The sequence below is a fragment of the Neovison vison genome, chromosome 6 (genome assembly GCF_020171115.1).
Source record: "Neovison vison isolate M4711 chromosome 6, ASM_NN_V1, whole genome shotgun sequence".
Classification (NCBI taxonomy): Eukaryota; Metazoa; Chordata; class Mammalia; order Carnivora; family Mustelidae; genus Neogale; species Neogale vison.
Genome location: NC_058096.1, coordinates 31,793,594 through 31,814,206, shown reverse-complemented (window position 1 = coordinate 31,814,206; position 20,613 = coordinate 31,793,594). Strand labels below are relative to the sequence as shown.

The 20,613-nt window shown below is 37.3% G+C and overlaps 1 protein-coding gene and 1 non-coding gene across 10 annotated transcripts in view; both read left to right on the top strand.

Annotated features, from left to right (window-relative positions):
* Positions 1–20,613, top strand: part of ROBO1 (roundabout guidance receptor 1) — a 1,191,004-nt gene that overhangs the window by 1,034,430 nt on the left and 135,961 nt on the right. For all 9 annotated transcript variants that reach the window (XM_044251144.1, XM_044251142.1, XM_044251145.1 and 6 more), the window contains one exon: positions 13,677–13,834. In XM_044251144.1, coding sequence (XP_044107079.1) covers positions 13,677–13,834 — 158 coding nt within the window. The remainder of the gene's footprint in view (positions 1–13,676; positions 13,835–20,613) is intronic.
* Positions 19,157–19,320, top strand: LOC122910842. Its single transcript, XR_006385278.1, has one exon. It is a non-coding gene; the product is annotated as a U1 spliceosomal RNA (small nuclear RNA).

The window sequence follows — 20,613 nt, the reverse complement described above, 5'->3', positions numbered from 1 at the left end:
GCTAGTTATAAACGACTTAGTTCAATAAATATAGTAACAATGATCAGCACTTAGAAAATAAAAAGATTAAAAACCAGTCAAGAAAGCAAAAGTTACAGCTGCTTCTGTGGAAAAACCAAACCTTGTGCATTTGTTTAATTTATAAGAATTGTTGGTTTTCCTGCTGGGGTATGTTAAAGAACAGTAATCCAAGGCTTGTCAGCATTGCAGAGGAACTCAGAGGATCCTTTGTTTTTATTTGAGTTCCTTAAAGTTACTAATAACTTTATAGTTCTCTAAGTTGGTTAAGGATATTTCCAAAAACCAGGCAGCTAACCTGGTCCTGAGAACCATTTGTTCCTCGTTATATGCAGAGGTCTTTCTTCAAATCTCCAGAGGAAGCAGTTGGCCCTCGTTACCTGTAAGACTGAGTGTGTGTTTGATTTCATTTTGACTTTTGCTCACTTAAGATTGTACTTTGATCTCTTCAACCTCAGATCATTTACTGGAGTCCGTAAAGTTAATAATAACATTTAGCTTGCTTTGCTTTAAATTTTACAATCACAGACATGAAATCCAGAAGCATCAGCTCAAATTCATGATAAATTTTATAAACTTCTAGAATTTTCCTCAGAGATGTTAATTCCTGTTCATCTCTGAGGTTCTATATGTGCTGGGAACTTAGGGCACCACTCCAACTGGAATACAGACGAGTTGGTGACTTGTTTGGAGCTGGTGACTGGATTAAATGGGGGGGGGTGCTTTAGGGCCCTGCTGCCAACCGAAATACCTGTACGTTTTAAAAGTGTATGGGGGAGCGGGGTGTGGTGGTTTTGTATTTTCTAGATTCTCGCTCCCTCTCTGGAGCACTCCTAAAGCTGACAATACCGGAAGTGTCCTTGATATGGAATTCCCCTTTCCCTCCTTGCCTTTCCTATTTGCCCTTCTTGCACTTTGTAAGCAAAGAACAGGCTCTTCGGACATCCAGAATCTTTCTATGGTGCACCTGCAGCGACGTAGTAAGCTCCAGCCAGAAAACACAGGGCTAGTTCCACAGTGGCTGATTTCAAAGCTGAGGACTCTGATAGACGGATCAGTAAGCAGTGACAGTAAATCTCTCAAGCATAAGAGCTTATTGCATGAGGACAACACTGGGTAGGAACTGGAATGGAGATGCAAATTCAAAGAGATTTAAAAATGAATAATGTGAAACTTACAACTTAAAAACTGTATTTCTATATTTATGTGTATTTCGATGAACCCAGCCTGGTGGGCATCAACTTCTGTTGGTCTTTATGGTTCATCAGATGTCCTTAAAAGAGGAAAGAACAGTTTTCTTTTGAATTTCATGTTTATGATAAGCCAGGCATTTTAAAGATTTTGTTTTTATTTATTTATCTGACAGAGATCACAAGTAGGCAAGGAGGCAGGTAGAGAGAGAGTCGGGGGTGGGGTGGGGTGGGGAAGCAGGCTCCCGGCTGAGCAGAAAGCCAGACGTGGGGCTCGATCCCAGGACCCTGGGATCATGACCTGAGCGGAAGGTAGAGGCTTTAACCCACTGAGCCACCCAGGAGCCCCAAACGAGAAATTTTAAATACTGCAACCACTTAAACTTTCAAATATCAGTTTTTGAAATCTGGGAAGAGTACGTGGTCTTTTAAATGATTGGAGGGGACACCAGTAAAAGGCTTTTTGAGGACCAGTGAATTAAGCCTTCTCGGGTTACAGTAAGGTAACAACGCGTGAACTATTTCTTAATATCTAAAAGAGTTATGATCTTATAAAAGGAATTACAAGGCAATCTTTAGCCGCTCTGGACTAGGACCTTTGAGAGGCACCTTTGGCCAGTGTTTCTAATTGCTTCACTGGCTCATTGCCCCAGTAGCTCTCTAGGACTTGGAATAGTCTCCTGGATTGTTCACTGCTGGTGTTTTGCATACAGTAAACTCACCTGAGATTTGCACTGGGTTCAGGTGAAGAGCCATGGAACATGGACCTTTCTTAGCACAGAATCAACTCCCATTATCTGATATAAAAATAGCACCAGGGGTGCCTGGGTTGCTCTATTGGTTAAGCATCTGCCTTCGGCTCACGTCATGATCCTGGAGTCCTGGGATCGAGCCCCACATTGGACTCTCTGGTCAGTGGGGATTCTACTTCTCCCTCTCCCTCTGCTCTTCCCCCCTTGTGCTCTCTCTCTCTCAAATGAATAAATAAAATCTTTAGAAAAAAATAAGACCACATACACAAATAACATTTAGCAATGATTCATAATTTGAGATTTTTATTTTGATAGAGCATTATTTCTTTGAATAATTTTGTTGTGTTCAATTTTTTTCTCTTGCTTCTATAACTCCTAGAAGCATAAATTTTATATTTCACAAAACACTGAGTATAACTGGTAAAGATAGCACCTTTAACAGAAGTTATAGAATGATTTACTCTTCTACTAATTGAATGTCTAGTAACATTAACAGGGTTTGTTAGCATGACTCCAGTTATCAGCAAAAGGAGGTCTTAGACTTTGCCAAGAAGCTGAAGGCTGATTGAACTATCCCAAGGGCTATATAGTTTGTTAGGAAAGGCAGCTCACACAGCTACAAAATTGCATATTTGTTATGTTCCTTGGAGATTGAAAGCTTTGTTAGATACTTGGCATTATTATTCTGAAGCCCCAAGACAGCTGTGATCCGGAAGATACAAGGAATTAACAGATCTGAAAGTTATTATGTTGAGAAATAGTCACAGTGATTTAGGGCAGATTGTCACCAATTAAAAACCCTTTTTGTTAGGTTGATGTGTCTCTGTGTGTGCCGTTCAGACTTAGGTTTTTCCTATCGCTATTCCTTTCAGTTGGGGGGGAGGTGATGTTATAATTGGCAATCTTAATTATGCTGCACAAAGATACATTAGTGAGAATAGTTGTGTGTGTGTGTGTGTGTGTGTGTTTTAATCCAATAGCTATTTTCTCTGACTCTTCCCAATTACTAGGGAGGTTTTAAGAAGATCATTTTAAACTGTGAGGATTTTTCTCTCTTGAGGCTGTTAACCATTAGACTTTCCATAAAACGTGAAAACTCCCTTTTTAGCTTTCCTGTTTCACTGCTGACATCTTGGGCTTCAGAGGGTAAAGAAACACGTGGTTTTTCTTTGTTTGTTTGTTTGTTTTATAGTCACCTTTGTTTCCCCGCAAATATTTTAATTGGAAAACATTCCAGTTTCTCTCAGGCACTTTAAAAAAATGTGTCTTCATGAAAATAGTTGTCTCAAGATCTAGTCCTGCTCTGTCTACCCACTCACTGTACAATCATGAGTCCTTTTAGCTCCTGGACTTGGGGGGGAGTCTTCATTTGTAATTGGGGGTGGGGTGGGAATGGGGGAGTTCGTACTTAGGCTCTGTGAAGTTCTGATTTTATAAGCTATAGTAGTATAGGCTTATTTTAAAGCATAATTTTAAATTCAAGGGATGAAAAACAACTCCACGTTTCACCTGGGTGTGACAGGGAAGACAGGATGTACTGTGGAGTTAGTTCTCTTAACAACCACCAAGGAGATAAACTTAGACCTGAGTATCCCACTCCTAGGCGGCCGGTCAAGTTTAGGGCTGAAAATCCAGGATTTGGTATCCAGCCGAATCCAGGTCCGATTCCTAGATTTATCACTCGCAGCACACAAGGTCAGCACAGGAGCTAGGGAAACGTATTTAATTACTCAGATGTCAGTTTAACACTAGATCTGAATTCTTCTGCATGACAACTCTGGATGGGGAAGTGAGACCATATCCCCTTAGTCTGTTTCGCATATTAAACTTTTATGTAAAGTTTCACTTGAACAAAGCATTCTGTGATGAAGGAAAGAAAGAGAGAAAAACCCTGAAATAAGGGCTTTGAAAGCAGAGATCAAGGATGTCTTGTTTATCCGGTTACTCACCACCTCCAAATACAATACCTAGTACTTTTATTGAACGAATTAACGAGTGAATCACAAATCCTTAAGAGTTTGATGACTCAGCATTTTCCCAGGGAACTTCATTATGCTTTAGAGATTTCGTAAACGTCTGACAAATGTGAACTCTCTTATTATTCTAATCATGTTATTAACATTTAATATGCTATTGATTCTCTTATACTTAAATAGTAAACAGAGCTTAATTTACAACAGTCCTGAGAAGTACCCTGTTACGTTTTGAATTGTTCTATCCTGTGAACAAAATAACCTAATGAGGTTTCACAATGATTTGCTACCAAGTGTGGATATCATCACAATATAGCAGTTATTAATGGTTGTATATATCATACACATGCATGCATATATAAATTTATTTATATAGTCTATATAATAAAAATATGTTCATTCTGTTTCTGATTACAGTCAGTTGAAATGATATAATATACATCAAGCTCATGTAAAATTTGTCATGGTAAAAATTATACTATAGATTAATTGATCAAGGGATATTAGCAGTTCGCCATTCAAATTTGGAATATAGTAGTATAAAGGTCTGCACAGGTAAAAATCAATCCTGTGTTAAATACTAAGAGGCAGAATTTGAAACGATAGTGTATTTTTTAATCAATAAAACAGTTTTTGTATTATCCCTCTACTATGGAATTACCCCCCCCACACACCCCCATGCACACACACATAGGTTTCTTAGTCTTCCTCATGGAAAGGTGTATTCATATATTGTGAATCTATCCTCTTATACCTTTAAAATGGCATCGTCAGGGGCACCTGGCTGGCTCAGTCGGCCCGGCATATGACTCTTGATCTCAGGGTTGTGGGTTCAGGTCTTGCATTAGGTGGATGGGTTACTTAAACAGCCAAAATCTTTTAAAAAAATAAAAAATAAATAAAAATGGCATGTTTGGTTATTCAAACCAGAAACCTGGACATCATTGTGGGCATCTGTATTTCTGCCAACTTCAGCCACTCAAGAGGTCATTTAGAATTTTACCTCCAGTTCTCTCCTTTGCACCAAATCCAGTGTCATCATAATGGTATCAGACCATCAGTTTCCCCTTAATTACTGCAATAGTCTGCTAATTGGTCTCTCCACTTCCATTCTTATTTTCCTCTCCATTTCATTCACAGAGTAGCTATAATGAATATTTAAATATGATAATTCCATCATGAGACAGCTCTGCTTAAAAGCCACTGAAGTGCTTCCCATGGGAATTGAAATAAAAGCTGACCCGTTATCACGGCTGCTGTGTGCAGCAAACCTGACCCCTGGCTCCCCTGCCAACCTCGTGTTGCATCGCTGCCAGCCGGCCCCATCACACAGGGTCTGAGTCTTTTCAAGTTCATTGGCTATAATGAGTTTTTTCTTCAGCCTGTGCTCTTTCGGCCTGCAGTGCATTTCCCCAGAATCTTTTTAGGCTTCAGCTTAACTGTGACTTCCTCAGTGTTCCCTCACCTCCAAACGAAATTACGTTCCTCATACAGCATCCTTTCCTGTCCCTTCAAGGCATAGATTACATGCCTTGATAATATCGCATGTATTGCATGCTTTGATAGTATCACAAGATAATATTACAATTACAGTTGTATATTTCTGTTTGGGTTTATTTGAATATTCTCTGTTTATTCTCCAATACCTGGAGCGTCACAAATGTAGGACTCATACCAACTTTGCTACCATTTCATATATAAAACCTGGTGCTTCATACAGAATACCTATTTATTGTAAACATTCGCAGAATGCCCACTATGTCTTGGGCATTATTCTGGGCACTGGATATCTAGAGTGATAACAACAAATTCCCTGTCCTCTTGGAGGTGACGTTCGAATGCAAAGAGCCAGACAATAAATATATGAGCATACTCCTTTGATCAAGGACAGTCTCCGTGCAGGGTGCTAGATATACAGAGTTGGATTTTATCAAAGAAAGAACACATGCCTGTCTTGCCCCAGTCAGGGTCCCATGGCTCAGATAGCCTCATTCTGTCTGTGTTTTTTTAACCCTGCCAAGCTACTCCTGAGTGTGACTTTCGCTCTGGCACTTACAAGCCCTCATCAATGGCATCCTTTGTCCTCCTCTGCATTTGTACAGCAGCTGAGAAATTTGGCAATTCCTTACGTAGTGACTAACAGTAATACCTCTTTGCAGATGTAATGCACCATATAAATGGCAAGTCCTGTACAAACACTAAATAATTAGCCTTCATAAGAACTCTAACAAGATAGAGTGTAAAACTGTCTGTTTTGTATGGAAATAACCGAGTCATTGCCAATATACTCACTGGGAGTACAGCATCACAGAAGGACGTGTGTGTTGTGATCCTGAAATTCTTTACTTCTGTTTTGTTTTTTAACTGCTAAAATAAACACATCTACGAACGATGCCATATAAGATGCTGTTTTACAAATGCTGTCTTTTCTTCATTCATAAATGAACTGAATTTCTAGCTGAGTTTAAAGCATGTAAAAGGCAAGCACCAATAAGCTAGAACCCATGATTTTGGCCACCTGACTGTCTTTGGCAGCGCACATTTATTTATGATACCTTTGATTCAAGTCTGCTGAATATTAACTATTTAAATGTTGAGCTGTATTGATGTAGACCTTTCTCTGGAGCACATTACAGATATAACTCCAATCTAGAATTCTACATTTACTTTCCCTCTGTCTTGATGACTTAGTGCCATAGGAATTAATGCTAGAGAATAACTTGTATCACTGTTGGCTCCTGAAGTGAAAAAATTAAACCATGAAGCCTGGACTGCAGGCAGCCATGAGGGCTTTTCATAGGAAGGATCATTATGGTGTGCCTGTTTCTGCAAAGTGGGAATTTGGCTTAAGCTTGGATCCAACCTGAAAGTAATCCTGACCGTTAGAAGACCAGGAAGGGGGTGCCCCGGTTCCTGAGGCCCAGCAGAACACGGAGGAATGCATCTTTGTTTATATTAGCTTGTTCTTCCATCATATGTTGTATAAACGAACAAACTACTTAACTTTTTTTATTCCAGTAAGAGCTTTTTCTGTTTGCAGTGTTCTGGATTCATTGTTAGTTGAAGTTGAATAGTGTATGAAATCCATCCATACTATATAACTTCTTCAGAATGTATAATTTGTTTTACAAAAATGTACTGTTTAAAAAATATATACTGTTTCTTAGGGTACAGCCTAAGAGTTTTGTGAAATCTTCAAAGCTCTAGTAGTTAAGAAAATAAGTGCTTTTACCAGCATATTTTCTTCCAGAATTGTAACCAAAGCATAATTTAAGTTTTAAAAATAGAGTTGCGTACTCTATAAAAGCACAAATAAAAGATGACATAATTATTGAAGAGCATTCATAGGATGTATTCAATGCCAAATTTTAAAGTGAATATGTATCCCTTAGGAAACCATTATGGTTAAATCCTGACTTTGTGCAGAATTGGTGCTTGCTTGCATCATTTAAAAAATCAAAATTCTTAGCTTTAGAAGATGATGGTAAAAGGTGGATAATACCTCATAGAATATTATTTTACATGTTATCATTTCAGTTTTCTTCTTTAATGGGTTAAGATATCTTTCTGGGGGAGCGCCTGGGTGGCTCAGTTGGTTAAAATATCTTTCTGTAAATTCATCCTTTCTCTTGGAGTGTTTTTAAAAATTTGGAATTATTCTTTTAAGAAATGGTTAAGTGTTTTGGGGTGCCCCGCTGGCCCAGTCACTAGAGCATGTGACTCTTGGTCTCAGGGTTGTGAGTTCAAGTCCCATGTTGGGTGTAGGGCGTCCTTAAAAAAACTTAAAAATAATAAATGTTAAAGAGTTTTGTACAAAATAAATTTGTACAAAGATAACACTTTGTTCTTCTGGGTAAGTCTGTGAGCTTACTAAGTAGGAATGTAAGGAGTTATAAAAGCCTTTATGATGGACTTTCTTATCTAGCTCCTAAAACATATATCTTAATATAAAAGAATTTGCAGTAAAACCCTATTACATCGTCATTTTCTGACAAGATGAAGATTAATGTTATTTCTTGACAGGCATCAGCATTTATTAAAACTTCACTTTAGAGAAGGAAAATGCCAAAATTATAGTAGAAATGCCAGGCAGAAAGAATGTGTTCAGTACAAATATGTTAAATGGAAGAATGATACTGATTCTGGAATTAGATAACATTTATTTCAGCATGCAGGTGGACATTTAGAGAATCCTAGAAGGGAGTAATTTGGGGCACCTGGGTGGCTCAGTCGGTTCAGCCTCTGCCTTCAGCTCAGATCATGATCCCAGGGGCCTGGGATCGAGCATCGTCCTTGGGCTCCCCACTCATGGAAGGAGAGCCGGAGAGCCTGCTTCTCCCTCTACCTGCAGCGCCCCCTGCTTGTGCTCTCTCCCTCTGTCACACGTGTCTGCTGAACATGTATATAGTTCTCATCTTTGAGAATATCCTTCCTCTTTTAGTTCTTCTTCTAATATACCCTGATTTTTAAAGGAATTTTAAAAAAATATTTTATTTATTTGACAGACAGCACAAGCAGGCAGAGAAGCAAGCAGAGAGAGAGGGGGAAGCAGGCTCCCTGCTGAGCAGAGATCCCGACGTGGGGCTCGATCCCAGGACCCTGGGATCATGACCCGAGCCGAAAGTAGAGGCTTTAACCCACTGAGCCACCCAGGCACCCCAGGGATTTTTTAAAAAATATATATTATTTTCTTTTCCCATTTGACAGCTTACTACTCTTTGCTGCAGGGTTTAATTGAAGACTAGTCTTTTAAGTAGAAAAGAAAATCCCAGAAGTGCATTTTATTGTCCTCTGTTTTTCCCAAGATACCTACTTCTAATTAAAATGCTTATATTTAATTAAAACGTGTATTATTGTACAGGTATTTTTAGTCATTTTGTTGTTGAAGTAAAAGCAAATTACTGAGAAGAGCTAGCACAACAGGCAAACCCAAACGATGAGTTCTATTTCTTAACATACCACTGAGAGTTTGAAGGGGCACCTTCCGAACATGGCAAAAATCTGAGAAACCATAAGAATGCAAGAAATATTCAAAGAGAGTCAGCTGACTTTCAGAGGAGAAATTTCTCATTCAACTTCTGTTTCATTGGAAAGAGGTTGGATATTAATTATATCGTGATATCAAAATGGTTAGAATGTGAACTTTGTATTCAGGTAAGACCAGGTAAGTGGTCAAATTGATGAGACCGAGTTCTGGTGGACCAAGAGATCTGTATTCTAGCGCTGCTGCCGAATCTTTACAGATTACTTTTTCTTAAAATGAAACTAATAAATTCATGTTGTCAGAGCCTTCTTATGGGGACTAAGTGATGGATATTTGGTGCGCTTCCTTACATAGCAAATGTGCAATAAATGTCGGCCACTGTTAGCATTCTTGTTTCATCACTCATATTATCATCGTTATTATTTATGTGACGTGTTCTTCTCCCCTCTGAGGAGCACTCAATGACTTGATTTCTAAAAGAAAAGTTAGGATCACCCATCTCTCCGGCCCCTAATGGAACCGGAATTCTATGATTCATGAAGCAGAAGGCATTGTATTTTACAGATGTTCACCACATGATTAGGGAACAAAATTAATTCTAGGAGCACTCGCGCCTTACCAAAATTGGGCAGTCATGAGACTACGGTGCACTGATCTACAATCACTTCTGCAATAATGGAGTGGATTTGTTGGAAATATAATTGATGAGATAGGTACATGGCATTTTATAGTAAAATGCTGACATGTTAAAAAAAAGGTACTGTATCATTTATTCTTCTCTTACCCACTTAAGTCCCCATGTTGCATCACCACTTTGGGAGGGAGACAAACCATAAGTGACTCTTAATCTCACAAAACAAACTGAGGGTTGCTGGGGGGAGGGGGGCTGGAAGAAGGGGGGTGGGGTTATGGACATTGGGGAGGGTATGTGCTTTGGTGAGTGCTGTGAAGTGTGTAAACCTGGTGATTCACATACCTGTACCCCTGGGGATAAAAATATATGTTTATAAAAATAAAAAGTTAAAAAAAATGTACTGTATTGGAAATGGGAATATCTTTTGTTTTCTTCTGGCCTTTTCCTGACAACTCAAGCTAGTGACAAAGTTTCTTGGGACTCCATTGCCTCTCTTTACAGGATGGATTAGATGTTGTCAAAGACCAGTTCCTGTTCTATAATTTTATGTATTATTCAGTTCTTAATTTTTCCACAGGGTTCCAAAGGAGTGTTATAAATATTAAAGTCTCCATAATACTTGAAACAGTTTCTTTTTTTCCCTTTTGCCCTGTTTCCTCAACATTACCCAAAAAGATTGCAAAGTCAACACCAAATTTTAGAATTCTTTTCTGAAAATATGTTTACCTATTTTGAGAATTATATTGAAAATGGTGTATCACTTTTCAGAAAGACCAATGATTGTATTTTTTGTTTTGTTTCAAAGGATAATCTTGTCAATTTTTTTTTAGATAAGGAAACCAGTGAAATTCAAAGAATTTCAATGAAGCTTATATTTATAGTGTGTTTTCCCCCAATTTAACAGAATGAACAAGAGTGAGAAGGAGTTGGGGCGCCTGGGTGGCTCAGAGGGTTAAAGACTCTGCCTTCAGCTCAGGTCATGATCTCAGGGTCCTGGGATCGAGCCCCGCGTGGGGCTCTCTGCTCCGCAGGGAGCCTGCTTCCTCCCCTCTCTTTCTCTGCCTGCCTCTCTGCCTATTTGTGATTTCTCTCTCTCTGTCAAATAAGTAAAATCTTAAAAAAAAAAAAAAAAGAGTGAGAAGCAGTTGAGCCAAATTCTGTGTACCAGTCTGTGAACATAAAACATTACATAACTGTGGAAGAAATGTAATGTTAGGAAGAACAGTGATTTGTTTAATAACTTTTTAGGTGATATCTACTTGGATACATTATATATGTATTATTTGTTCTTTTTCAAATTGATATTAAATCTTTCAAAAGTTACTTCCAGATTTTAGAATTTCATACTATTCATACTCTTTTGTACTATCAAAATATACATTTTGATTTGTTAGAGAAGGATTTTTTTTTTTTTTTAAGAAAATGAACTGCATTGGAGAACACTTATGGATACCATTGGTTTTTCTGCCAAAATGCTGCCAATCATTTGAACTCAGTTTTTAATTACTTAAATATATACATGATTTAAGAAAATTGGTGGGGCACCTGGGTGGCTCAGTTGGTTAAATGTCTGATTTCGGCTCAGGTCATGATCCCAGGGTCCCGAGATCGAGTCTGTATCAGGCTCTCTGCTCTGCCAGAAGCCTGCTTCTCCCTCTCCCACTCCCCCTGCTTGTGTAGCCTCTCTTGTTGTCTCTCTCTGGCTCTGTCAAATAAATAAATAAATAAATAGAAAATGTTCAGGACAAGTACAAGGAATACAGTTGCTTTTATAGAATAGAGAAAGAAGTCTTCAGTTCATAACTCTGCAGGGCTGCCTGTAGCCATAGGCAATACTAGAGTTTTATGCTTTACAGCTGCAAAAGTAATTGCATGAGCATTATCTAAGCAACAATCTTTAATGGATTACATTTTGTTAGCTTTTCATTATATACTGTAAAAACCCAAATAACATAGTAAATGAAAAAAAAAAAGACTTGATTTATCTGACTTAGACCTTAGACTTATCTGACTTAGACTTAGAAATAGACTTTGCTATTTCTGAAAGACATTTCACTATCCATTGGTTTATTTGAGATACGATCTCAATTTGTAAATAAGATATAATGTTACGAAGTTGGTTTTAAGCTCATGAAGTAGAAAAATTGTACAAATGGTTTATTTTTATTTGAAAAGTATTTCCCTTTTGTGTGTTTCAAGGTTGTTAAAATTTTTCAGAGGTGTTTTCTTAGATTAATAATGTAATCCAATAAAGGCATATACTGTCTGTTAAGATCTATTCATTTGCTTTTTCTATAAACCTTACGTTTTATTTGTAGTATCTTCTTAACACCTAATCATAACGTAATTTTATAAGCAAAAATCTTCAAACCCTGCTGTTTTACTTTGTGGTAACAGTAGCTGGAGTTTTCAGTTCAACAAGGTTTACTTTTTTCCCTATGTATTATATTAAGAAATGATGTACAGTATTAAAATTAGAATTACGACAGCGTGGTGTGATTATATTGACTTTTCTTTTTCCTTTTACCATTCTTGCCAAAGAGGAGGATCAAGTCTCCTCTTTGAAGTCTTATTTTCCAAGTGTTAACATAGTCATGTTGTGCCCAAATTGTCTCAATATGCAAATTTAAAAAACGGATTTGTTTGAGTGGCTGTTAAAGCTTACACAGATGTGTGCACATACTTTGTTGGTAGAGAGGAAGGAAAAGTAGAGAATTAGAAGAGAAAAATGCAGGATTTTGTAACCCTGTAAGTTTGTTTGAGGTTCTAAAATCAACATTTAAGCGCATCTTTTGAAATAACAGTTGAATATAAATTTTCGATAGTGTAGTACTTTATCCATGAAAATATTTTTCAGTCTTTGGAGGTAGAAAGACATCCATTCTAGCACAAAACTTTGGTACCAAATATTCAGATCAATAGGTTTCAAAAGATAAGTAACATTTATCATTTCAAATCTGTGCATGAAGGATACCAATGAACATTTTAAGTACCTTCTTAAATACGAGTATGAAAATTGTTCACATTTTATCACACACTGGGAGAAAATGGAGTGGGAGAAAGAGAACATTTTTCACTTTGCTATTGGAAGTATTCATCTCCATGCCTGCTTTGTAAATGGGGAAAGAAATGTTATGTTCAGGTAGACAATGGAGTTGTGATTTAAGACGAACTGATGGAGAAGAATTCATGAGTTCTTGATGTTTTTATAAGATACAGAGGACACTTTTGCTGGATGGACTGTTTTTGAAATTCAGATGTGGTTTATTTACTACCTTTTATTCCAGTGGTTACAAGTGAATGACACTGCTTGTTTTATAGTATGTTAATATTACACTGGTATGCGGAGAAGGTCATTGTAAGAAAATTTTCCTCCTGTAAAATATAGGGTTAACCGCATAAATGGGGTTAATATCTCTCACCTTGAATAAGTTTAAGGATTCTGCGAAATAGTATCTACCATGAAATGATTAAAAGCACAAAATACAGAAGACAGAAAGTGACATAGTTGGTAACAGGACTGTTCTCATTCTTGGCTCCTTCCAACATGTGCTTAACTCAGTGATAATAGAAAAACACAGTATTTTGAATATAGTCATTTTGCAAATATGTCTAAAGTTTCTATAATAAGCATAGTTAAATTGTAATGATTATATTCTTTTATGCACTAATATGAAACATCTTTAAAGTAACTCTCAATTGAATACATGTTTGGAAGTCTATTTTGGTGTGTAGGTGAGTGTAATTCACTTAATAATAGAAAGCATCACCCCAGTGTGTCATGTAAGTCAAAGGCAGGTTCAGTTTTATTCATTAGCATGTGGATGGGAAAATGTAGGCAGTAGGCAGAGAAGAAATGCCAAATGCTACCTGTGATGGCACAAAATATCAAAATACATCTGTCCACTGGCCCATAGAGAATATCACATTACCCCTGCTGTGTATGCTTACGGCCAGATATCTTTATCAAGTTGCATATGTCTCTAAGTAGGTATAGATTCTCCAAGATATATGGAGATGGCTATTACTACTAGTTTATTATAATAAATGTCTCTTTAGCCAGAGCTCAGAGATAAGGACTGTCTATATCACACGGAGTATAATGATTTCATCTTGTTCCCACAGTCCTACGAGATGACTTCAGACAAAATCCTTCCGATGTCATGGTGGCTGTGGGGGAGCCTGCTGTGATGGAATGCCAGCCTCCACGAGGCCATCCGGAACCCACCATTTCGTGGAAGAAAGATGGCTCACCGCTCGATGACAAAGATGAAAGGATCACTGTGAGTATTTAACTCAGCAGTGGGGAACAGCTATAGAACCAGCTGTATACATCTTCACCAAAAAGGGAAAAGTGAAGCAGGTTTTTTTACTTTTTTGTTTTTTTAATAAAGGGTGATATTATCTCCCATTTTCACTTCTTTCTATTAAAATAAACATCTTTCCATTTTCCCTGTATTGACATGAAAATGAGTGAGCAAAATGCGTGTTGCTTCGTTTGGCGATTAGGAAGAGAAAACCGTAATTTCTACTTTCATGTCTTAGACTTGACACTTTTATGTATGATTTAGTTGTTATTATAATTCAGGGCATATCACATCTCCATATGCTACCGTAAAAATTGTTAAAAATTCGGTAATACAGTATGTTTCCAGAGGCCTCCTAAGTCACTTAAGCATTTGTGGGTTGTTTTTTTCTTACCTCTTTCTCCTTTTCAAATGGCTTTTGTGTTCTGTAGAATTCACTGTTGTTCCTAAAAACTGAAATCTCATTCTGAATGATGGTTCATGATAGATTTATCTCATTCCAAAATAAAATTGCATGACTAGATTATTAGATTTCAAATTCCTGCTATATACAAGTAGAGAAATATGCTATCTGGAGTAAGGATGCATTTTCTTCTTGACATCAGTGAGTCCGTATGATTTTTTTGCCTTTTCTTTCTTTTTCTGTCTTGTCAGGTGTTTGCTAACGTACCAAAATAACTGAACTCTCCTTGGTTCTATGATTGGACAGTCTTGCCCTCTATAAGCTTCTTTGTTTTGCTCATACTCTGTGTCCGTTATGAATTCATTGGCCAAGATTTAGAGGTACTCAGGAGAATACGTGTTTAAGGAAAAGTCATTCTAAATGTGTAGAAGAACAAGGTTATAATACAGACCACATAACCCTAATAAACATTTGCACTATTTCTGAACAACCAGTTAGCAGATTAGCATGAGAATTAAATAGTGAAAAATAAAATCAAGAAGGTTATGGTAGACAGATTTTAGGGACCTTGAAGAAAAAAAAAAAACAAAAACAAGCATTTTTTTCTGCAGTGATCTGAATTAGAATGAGTGTCTCAAAGGATTTTTATAATTCTAGCAATTGGAATGAGAATAACCTGGCTGTACTTTTAAGAGGTGTGGAAAAGTCACATGGCAAAGTGAACTGTATGGGAAATACTGGGGAAGTGAAGTTGAGAGCATAGGGGAGTAGAGACTATAAAAACAAATGCTTCTTTTATTGGTGATGACAGATTCCTTTTAGATTTATATATAATTAAGATAATATCTTTGTCTTAAAAACATATTTTAAGTCATCTAATGTCCACTATCTGTAATTTCCATTTCCCTGCCTGAGTGATTCAAACACATTGAAACTATTATTACCCATTTCCTCCTTCAGATCTTTCCTGATTAATTACCTATTTGTGTTTAATACCAATGAATGCTAAAATTCTTAGCATTGGAGATGCAGCATTAAAGAGAAATCAGTGAGACCCCTTCTGAAGTTTAAATTCTGTGAGAGTATAGGTAAAAACCAAAATAGATAGTATAATATATAAAATGGTAGACTATAATCAGTCCTATAAAAAATACTAAAGGAGTAGACAGATTAATTAAGATAGGGGTAGGATTTCAGTTTTAAATAGGATGACCAGAGAATGCTTCCCATAAAAACCTGAAAAAATTGAAGGAGGAAACTACACAAGCACCTGGAAAAGTAAACAGAAGAAAAGTTTAAAGACTTTAATATGGGGACCACCTAACACATTTTTTTTTAAAGGAGGGAAGTGGTCAGTGGGGGTTGAGCAAAGGAGAGGTTGGTAGGAGATAATATTGGGAAAACAAGTAACTAGACTGTAGATACAGATATATAGATATAGATGTAGACATAGGTACAGATATAAATATGGATTACTATAAGACCTTATAGATCTTGTAAATAGTTTGGCTTTTCCCCTTGAGTGAAGTGGAAAGCATCAGAGCATTCTCAGCAGAATCCTCTGCTGTCTTGAGAAAACACTGACGGATAATAATGATTAAGCAGCGAGACTAGTTGGGAGATTTTGCAATAATCCAGACAAGATGGAAATGGTGGTTTGGCTCTGTGCGCTAGGAGGGGATGTAGTAAGGAGTGGTTAAATTCTAGATCTGCTGTGAAGTGATAGCCAGCAGAATTTGCTAACAGATTGGCTGTGGCTTATAAATAAAGAGAAGAGTCAAGGCTTACCTTAATTGATTGGTCTGTGCAATTGAAAATATTGAGATGCCATTAATTGTAGAAAGAGAGGATTTGGGGTTGGAAGTATCAGCAGTCAGATTTGGACGTTGTAATTTTGAAATTCTTATTAGATATCCAAGTATAAATGTCAAACAGGCAGTTGGAAACATGAGTCAGAAATTCAGAGTTGAGGTTGAGGCTGGAGAAAAAATTGAGTTGTGGTAGACATAGCAAGTACTCATTACTGTGCAACCCTCCCCTCCTTCTGGGCAGATGAAAGACTCTGCTTCCCAGTTTCCTTGCTGTTGGGCAGACCAATTGGACTGGTTCAGCTTCGTGGGCTGTGAGTTGAAATTCAATAAATTAAATACTGGTGAGTGAGCCTCCAGCACTTTCTTTCTTCACCATGTGGCAACCAAGGGGGACACTTGTTCCAAGTAGTGCAGCTACAACATGGACACTCAAAGAACCTGGGTCCCTCAGTGATGGGTAACAAAACTTTTTACCCCACACCTCTGTCTGCCATGATGGACACATCAAATGAGTGAGCAATCTTTGTTGTATTAAGTCATGGAGCATTTCTTACCACAGGCTAATGTAGCTTGTCCTGATAAATATGGAAATAATCATCGTGTCCATATTATTTAAAAACAGGAGACTGAAGTCACCAAGGGAGTGATTATATGTAGAAAGGAAAAGAGGTCCAATGTTTAGCCCTCAGGGAGGAGAGACAGAAAGAGCAGCGGAGACTAGGAGTGAGCGGTGAGAACGGAGGGAAAGCAGAGGGTAGCCAAACACTGAGCCAGTTGCAGCTGGTTTATCACATAATAGAAGGACTGAGAATTGACCATGGAATTGAACAACTTGGTGGTCATTCATTGATGACCTTCCCAAGAGCACTGTCCGTGGAATAGACGGGTTGAAACCTCACTCTCCTGGTTCAGGAGAGATTGGAAAGATTGAAATCAGACACAGAGATTGAACAATTCTTTTTTTTTTTTTTTTTTTAAAGATTTTATTTATTCATTTGTCAGAGAGAGAGGGAGAGAGAGCAAGCACAGGCAGGCAGAGAGGCAGGCAGAGGCAGAGGGAGAGGGAGAAGCAGGCTCCCCGACGAGCAAGGAGCCCCATGTGGGACTCGATCCCAGGACGCTGGAATCATGACCCGAGCCGAAGGCAGCTGCTTAACCAACTGAGCCACCCAGGCGTCCCTGAACAATTCTTTTTATATTGTATCTTATATAGAAGATAAAAGATAAAGGGGATTGTAGTCTCACATTTTGAAACGTCTCAGACTTACTCCTAATATATATGTATCTCTGCATTTTCTGTGATATTCACAGTTTAATAGTGCTATGGTAAATTTGATTTTTTATAAATCTCAGAACTTCTTATTGTATCAAATACTGAATTTGAAGCAATGTCATGGTTTTTGCCATAATGTTTAACTTATTAGTGGGTCTTCATTTATCCTTTGCTGCCCCAGAAGGTGCTCTCCTGTGAATGCAGGGTACTATTTCTCTTACACATTAGTAGGGTAGAGTCAAAAAAAGAACCATCTCCAATCAGGAATCAAAACAGTTTAAAGTTGTAAAAACCTATGAGTACAAAAAAATGCCAAGATGTTAACGTATAAATAATTTAAAATCATTTAAATGCTGCCAAAATGATGATCCACGATAGTGTTCCATATGTTAGGAAGTTGTAACATCTGAAACTTCTATTATTCTAAGACCATCTGTGTGTTTTGGATAAATTATGACTGTTAAACTGATAAAACACTAGAGGTAAAAAAAAATTATATATACAGGGAGATGAATAGATTAAAATCAGCAGTTTGAGTTCAGAATTACTGTTCTTATTTAGATCATAATTGTTTTTGTTTTTGCTTTTGTTTCCCTTTAAGCGAGACAAAAATTAAGTAATTAAAACAAAAATTTCAAACAGAAACAGAATGTCTGACGTTTATTTCCAGTTCTTTTTTTCTCCCCCTCAAACTGGAAGTAGTCTCTTAAGAGATATTGGTTATTAGATATTTTACGTGATTCTTCTTTCCTAAGCTTTGTTTTCAAATAATTGTTTTCATTTCTGTTGTTAATGTACTTTGCCAAATGTATTGAGTACAGATGAACAGGAGATTAAAGCCCATAATATCATTATGAAAGGCAAGTAAAGATTGCACAGTTATTGCTACAGTTTTGGTTATAGGAATTTCTTGAGTTCTTTAATGTGGTAGCTTTCTTTGTTGAAAATGTAAAGTACATCTCTCCCAGCTGTGAGAACAAAGACACACCCTACAAAAAAGGGCAAATATGTAATTGAATTGTAGCTGCACCTGTATTTTTGATGTTCTTAAGTCATTTCTTTTTACACTGACCTGGATTCTGAGCCAAATTTTAGATCTGTGATGATTATAAACCAGCAATATATAAATAGCATTTTCTTATTTTCCTACTTGACAGGAGACTCTTTCAGAACTCTTTTGGTTCTTATATCTTGGAATAATTTGAAGGAGGACTTAGATGATGTTTAGTCTTTCTTCCTTTTATTTTTTTTCTAGACATGAGTATTTATACTTAGATTTAGAAATAGAAGTAGTTTAACTGGCAGGCTGGATTAAGTAGATTTACTTCATATGCCTGAGAATTAGTCATAACCATTATTATTAATAAATGAAATTTTCTCATAGAGATGAATCAGAGGACTGAAACTTTTTTGAGAGGGTAATGGAGAACCCTTGGATGTACCTTACAAAAAGTGATACATTTATTTTATTTCAACATACTTTGGAAATATTGTGCTTAAATTCACAATTGTTTTGTGAAATTAAATGTGAAAAATTGATAATGTTAAAATTAGGGAAAAAAAGTATTGAGTACCTGCCATGTCCCTGATACTCTATGTTATCTCTAATTCCCTTAGAAACTAAATGAATAAGCTTTTTTTTTTCCTTTATGGCACACTTATACTTGCCAGTAGGTATCCTGAAAGAAGATGATGGTGACAATGATGATGATGGTAGTAAATACTTACTATAGCACTTTGCTATGTGCCAGGCTCTATTCTAAGTACTTTGCTTATGTTGACCTAGTTAATCTTGATAAAACCTTTGTCAGATACTTCCCTGACAGGGGAGATACCATGATCACAAAGGTGGTTTTCCCAGGACAAGGCTTATCCATTGCACTCTGGATGTGCTGACCCATGGGATTTCCCCAAATGTGGGAAACTCGACTGCATAATTTGTGGTAGTGGGGGACTGTGTTTGCGCTTTCTCCGGGGGGGTGGGGTGGGATAAAACTTTGTCAGATAAATACTAAAAATTTCACTAATGCAGCAATTAACTCTGAATTGGCTGGGGAACAATTATGTGAGCCTGTGTCTTTTGCTCACTAATAATATTTTCTGTAGGCTCTTATATATATATTATATACTATACACACACACACACATAATGACTCTGACTTGCTATCAATGTAGATTTCAACTTAGAATAACAGTATCCTTTAGCTTCTGCTGTAAAATATTATCTTCAAGGGGAGCCTGTTTGGCTCTGTCCAGAGAATACCCAACTGTTGATCTCAGGGTTGGGAGTTCCAGCCTCATGTTGGGTGTAGAGATTACTTAAAAATAAAATATTTGAAAAAAAATTGAAATAAAACATTATGTTTATAAGGGTCTGGAGAGGTAGTTCACATCGTGAAGGTGATGGTGGTCTTGAACGTAGGATTGGTACATTTAAGAATTGGTGCAGGGGCACCTGGATGGCTCAGTCATTTAAGTGGCCAACTCTTAGCGTCATGATCTCAGGGTTGTGGGATCGAGCCCCGCATCAGACTCAGCATTCAGTATGGAGTCTGCTTTAGATTCTCTCTCCTCCTTCTGCCACCACCCCTCTCCCTCACTGCCCCTCTTGCATGATCTCTCTCTCCTGGCTCTAACCCGATCTCAAAAGATATGAGGATGACCCATAACTGTTTACCGTATGACATTTAGGGAAAGAAGGATCTATGTTAAAAAGGATATTATGAATCAGTGAATTATTCAGTTGAATGTGTTTTATGATTAACTGTCCAAATTGTAGATTAACCAGGTTCAAATATAATCAGCTGTACACACTTCAAAACTTATTGCTGAAGAACTAAATGATTATAAGAAATTATATGATGATTAGGAAATTGAGTTAAAGAAAATATTGTTGATGTAGTGGCTTGGCAATTTTGTATAGATACAATAAAGTATAATAAAAAACTAATACCATAGGGGCACCTGGGTGGCTCAGTGGGTTAAAGCCTCTGCCTTCGGCTCAGGTCATGATCTCAGGGTCCTGGGATCCAGCCCGCATCAGGTTCTCTGCTCAGCAGGCACCCTGCTTCCTCCTCTCTCTCTGTCTGTCTCTCTGCCTACTTGTGACCTCTGTCTGTCAAATAAATTAATTAATTTAAAAAAAACTAATACTGTAAACAGTGCCGTGTAGATTGTGAGATCTACCTGGACTCAATTCTGAAATATCAGAGTTAGTTTCTTAATAATAACCTTTGGCTTTCATTTATCTTGAGTGATTTCATTTTAC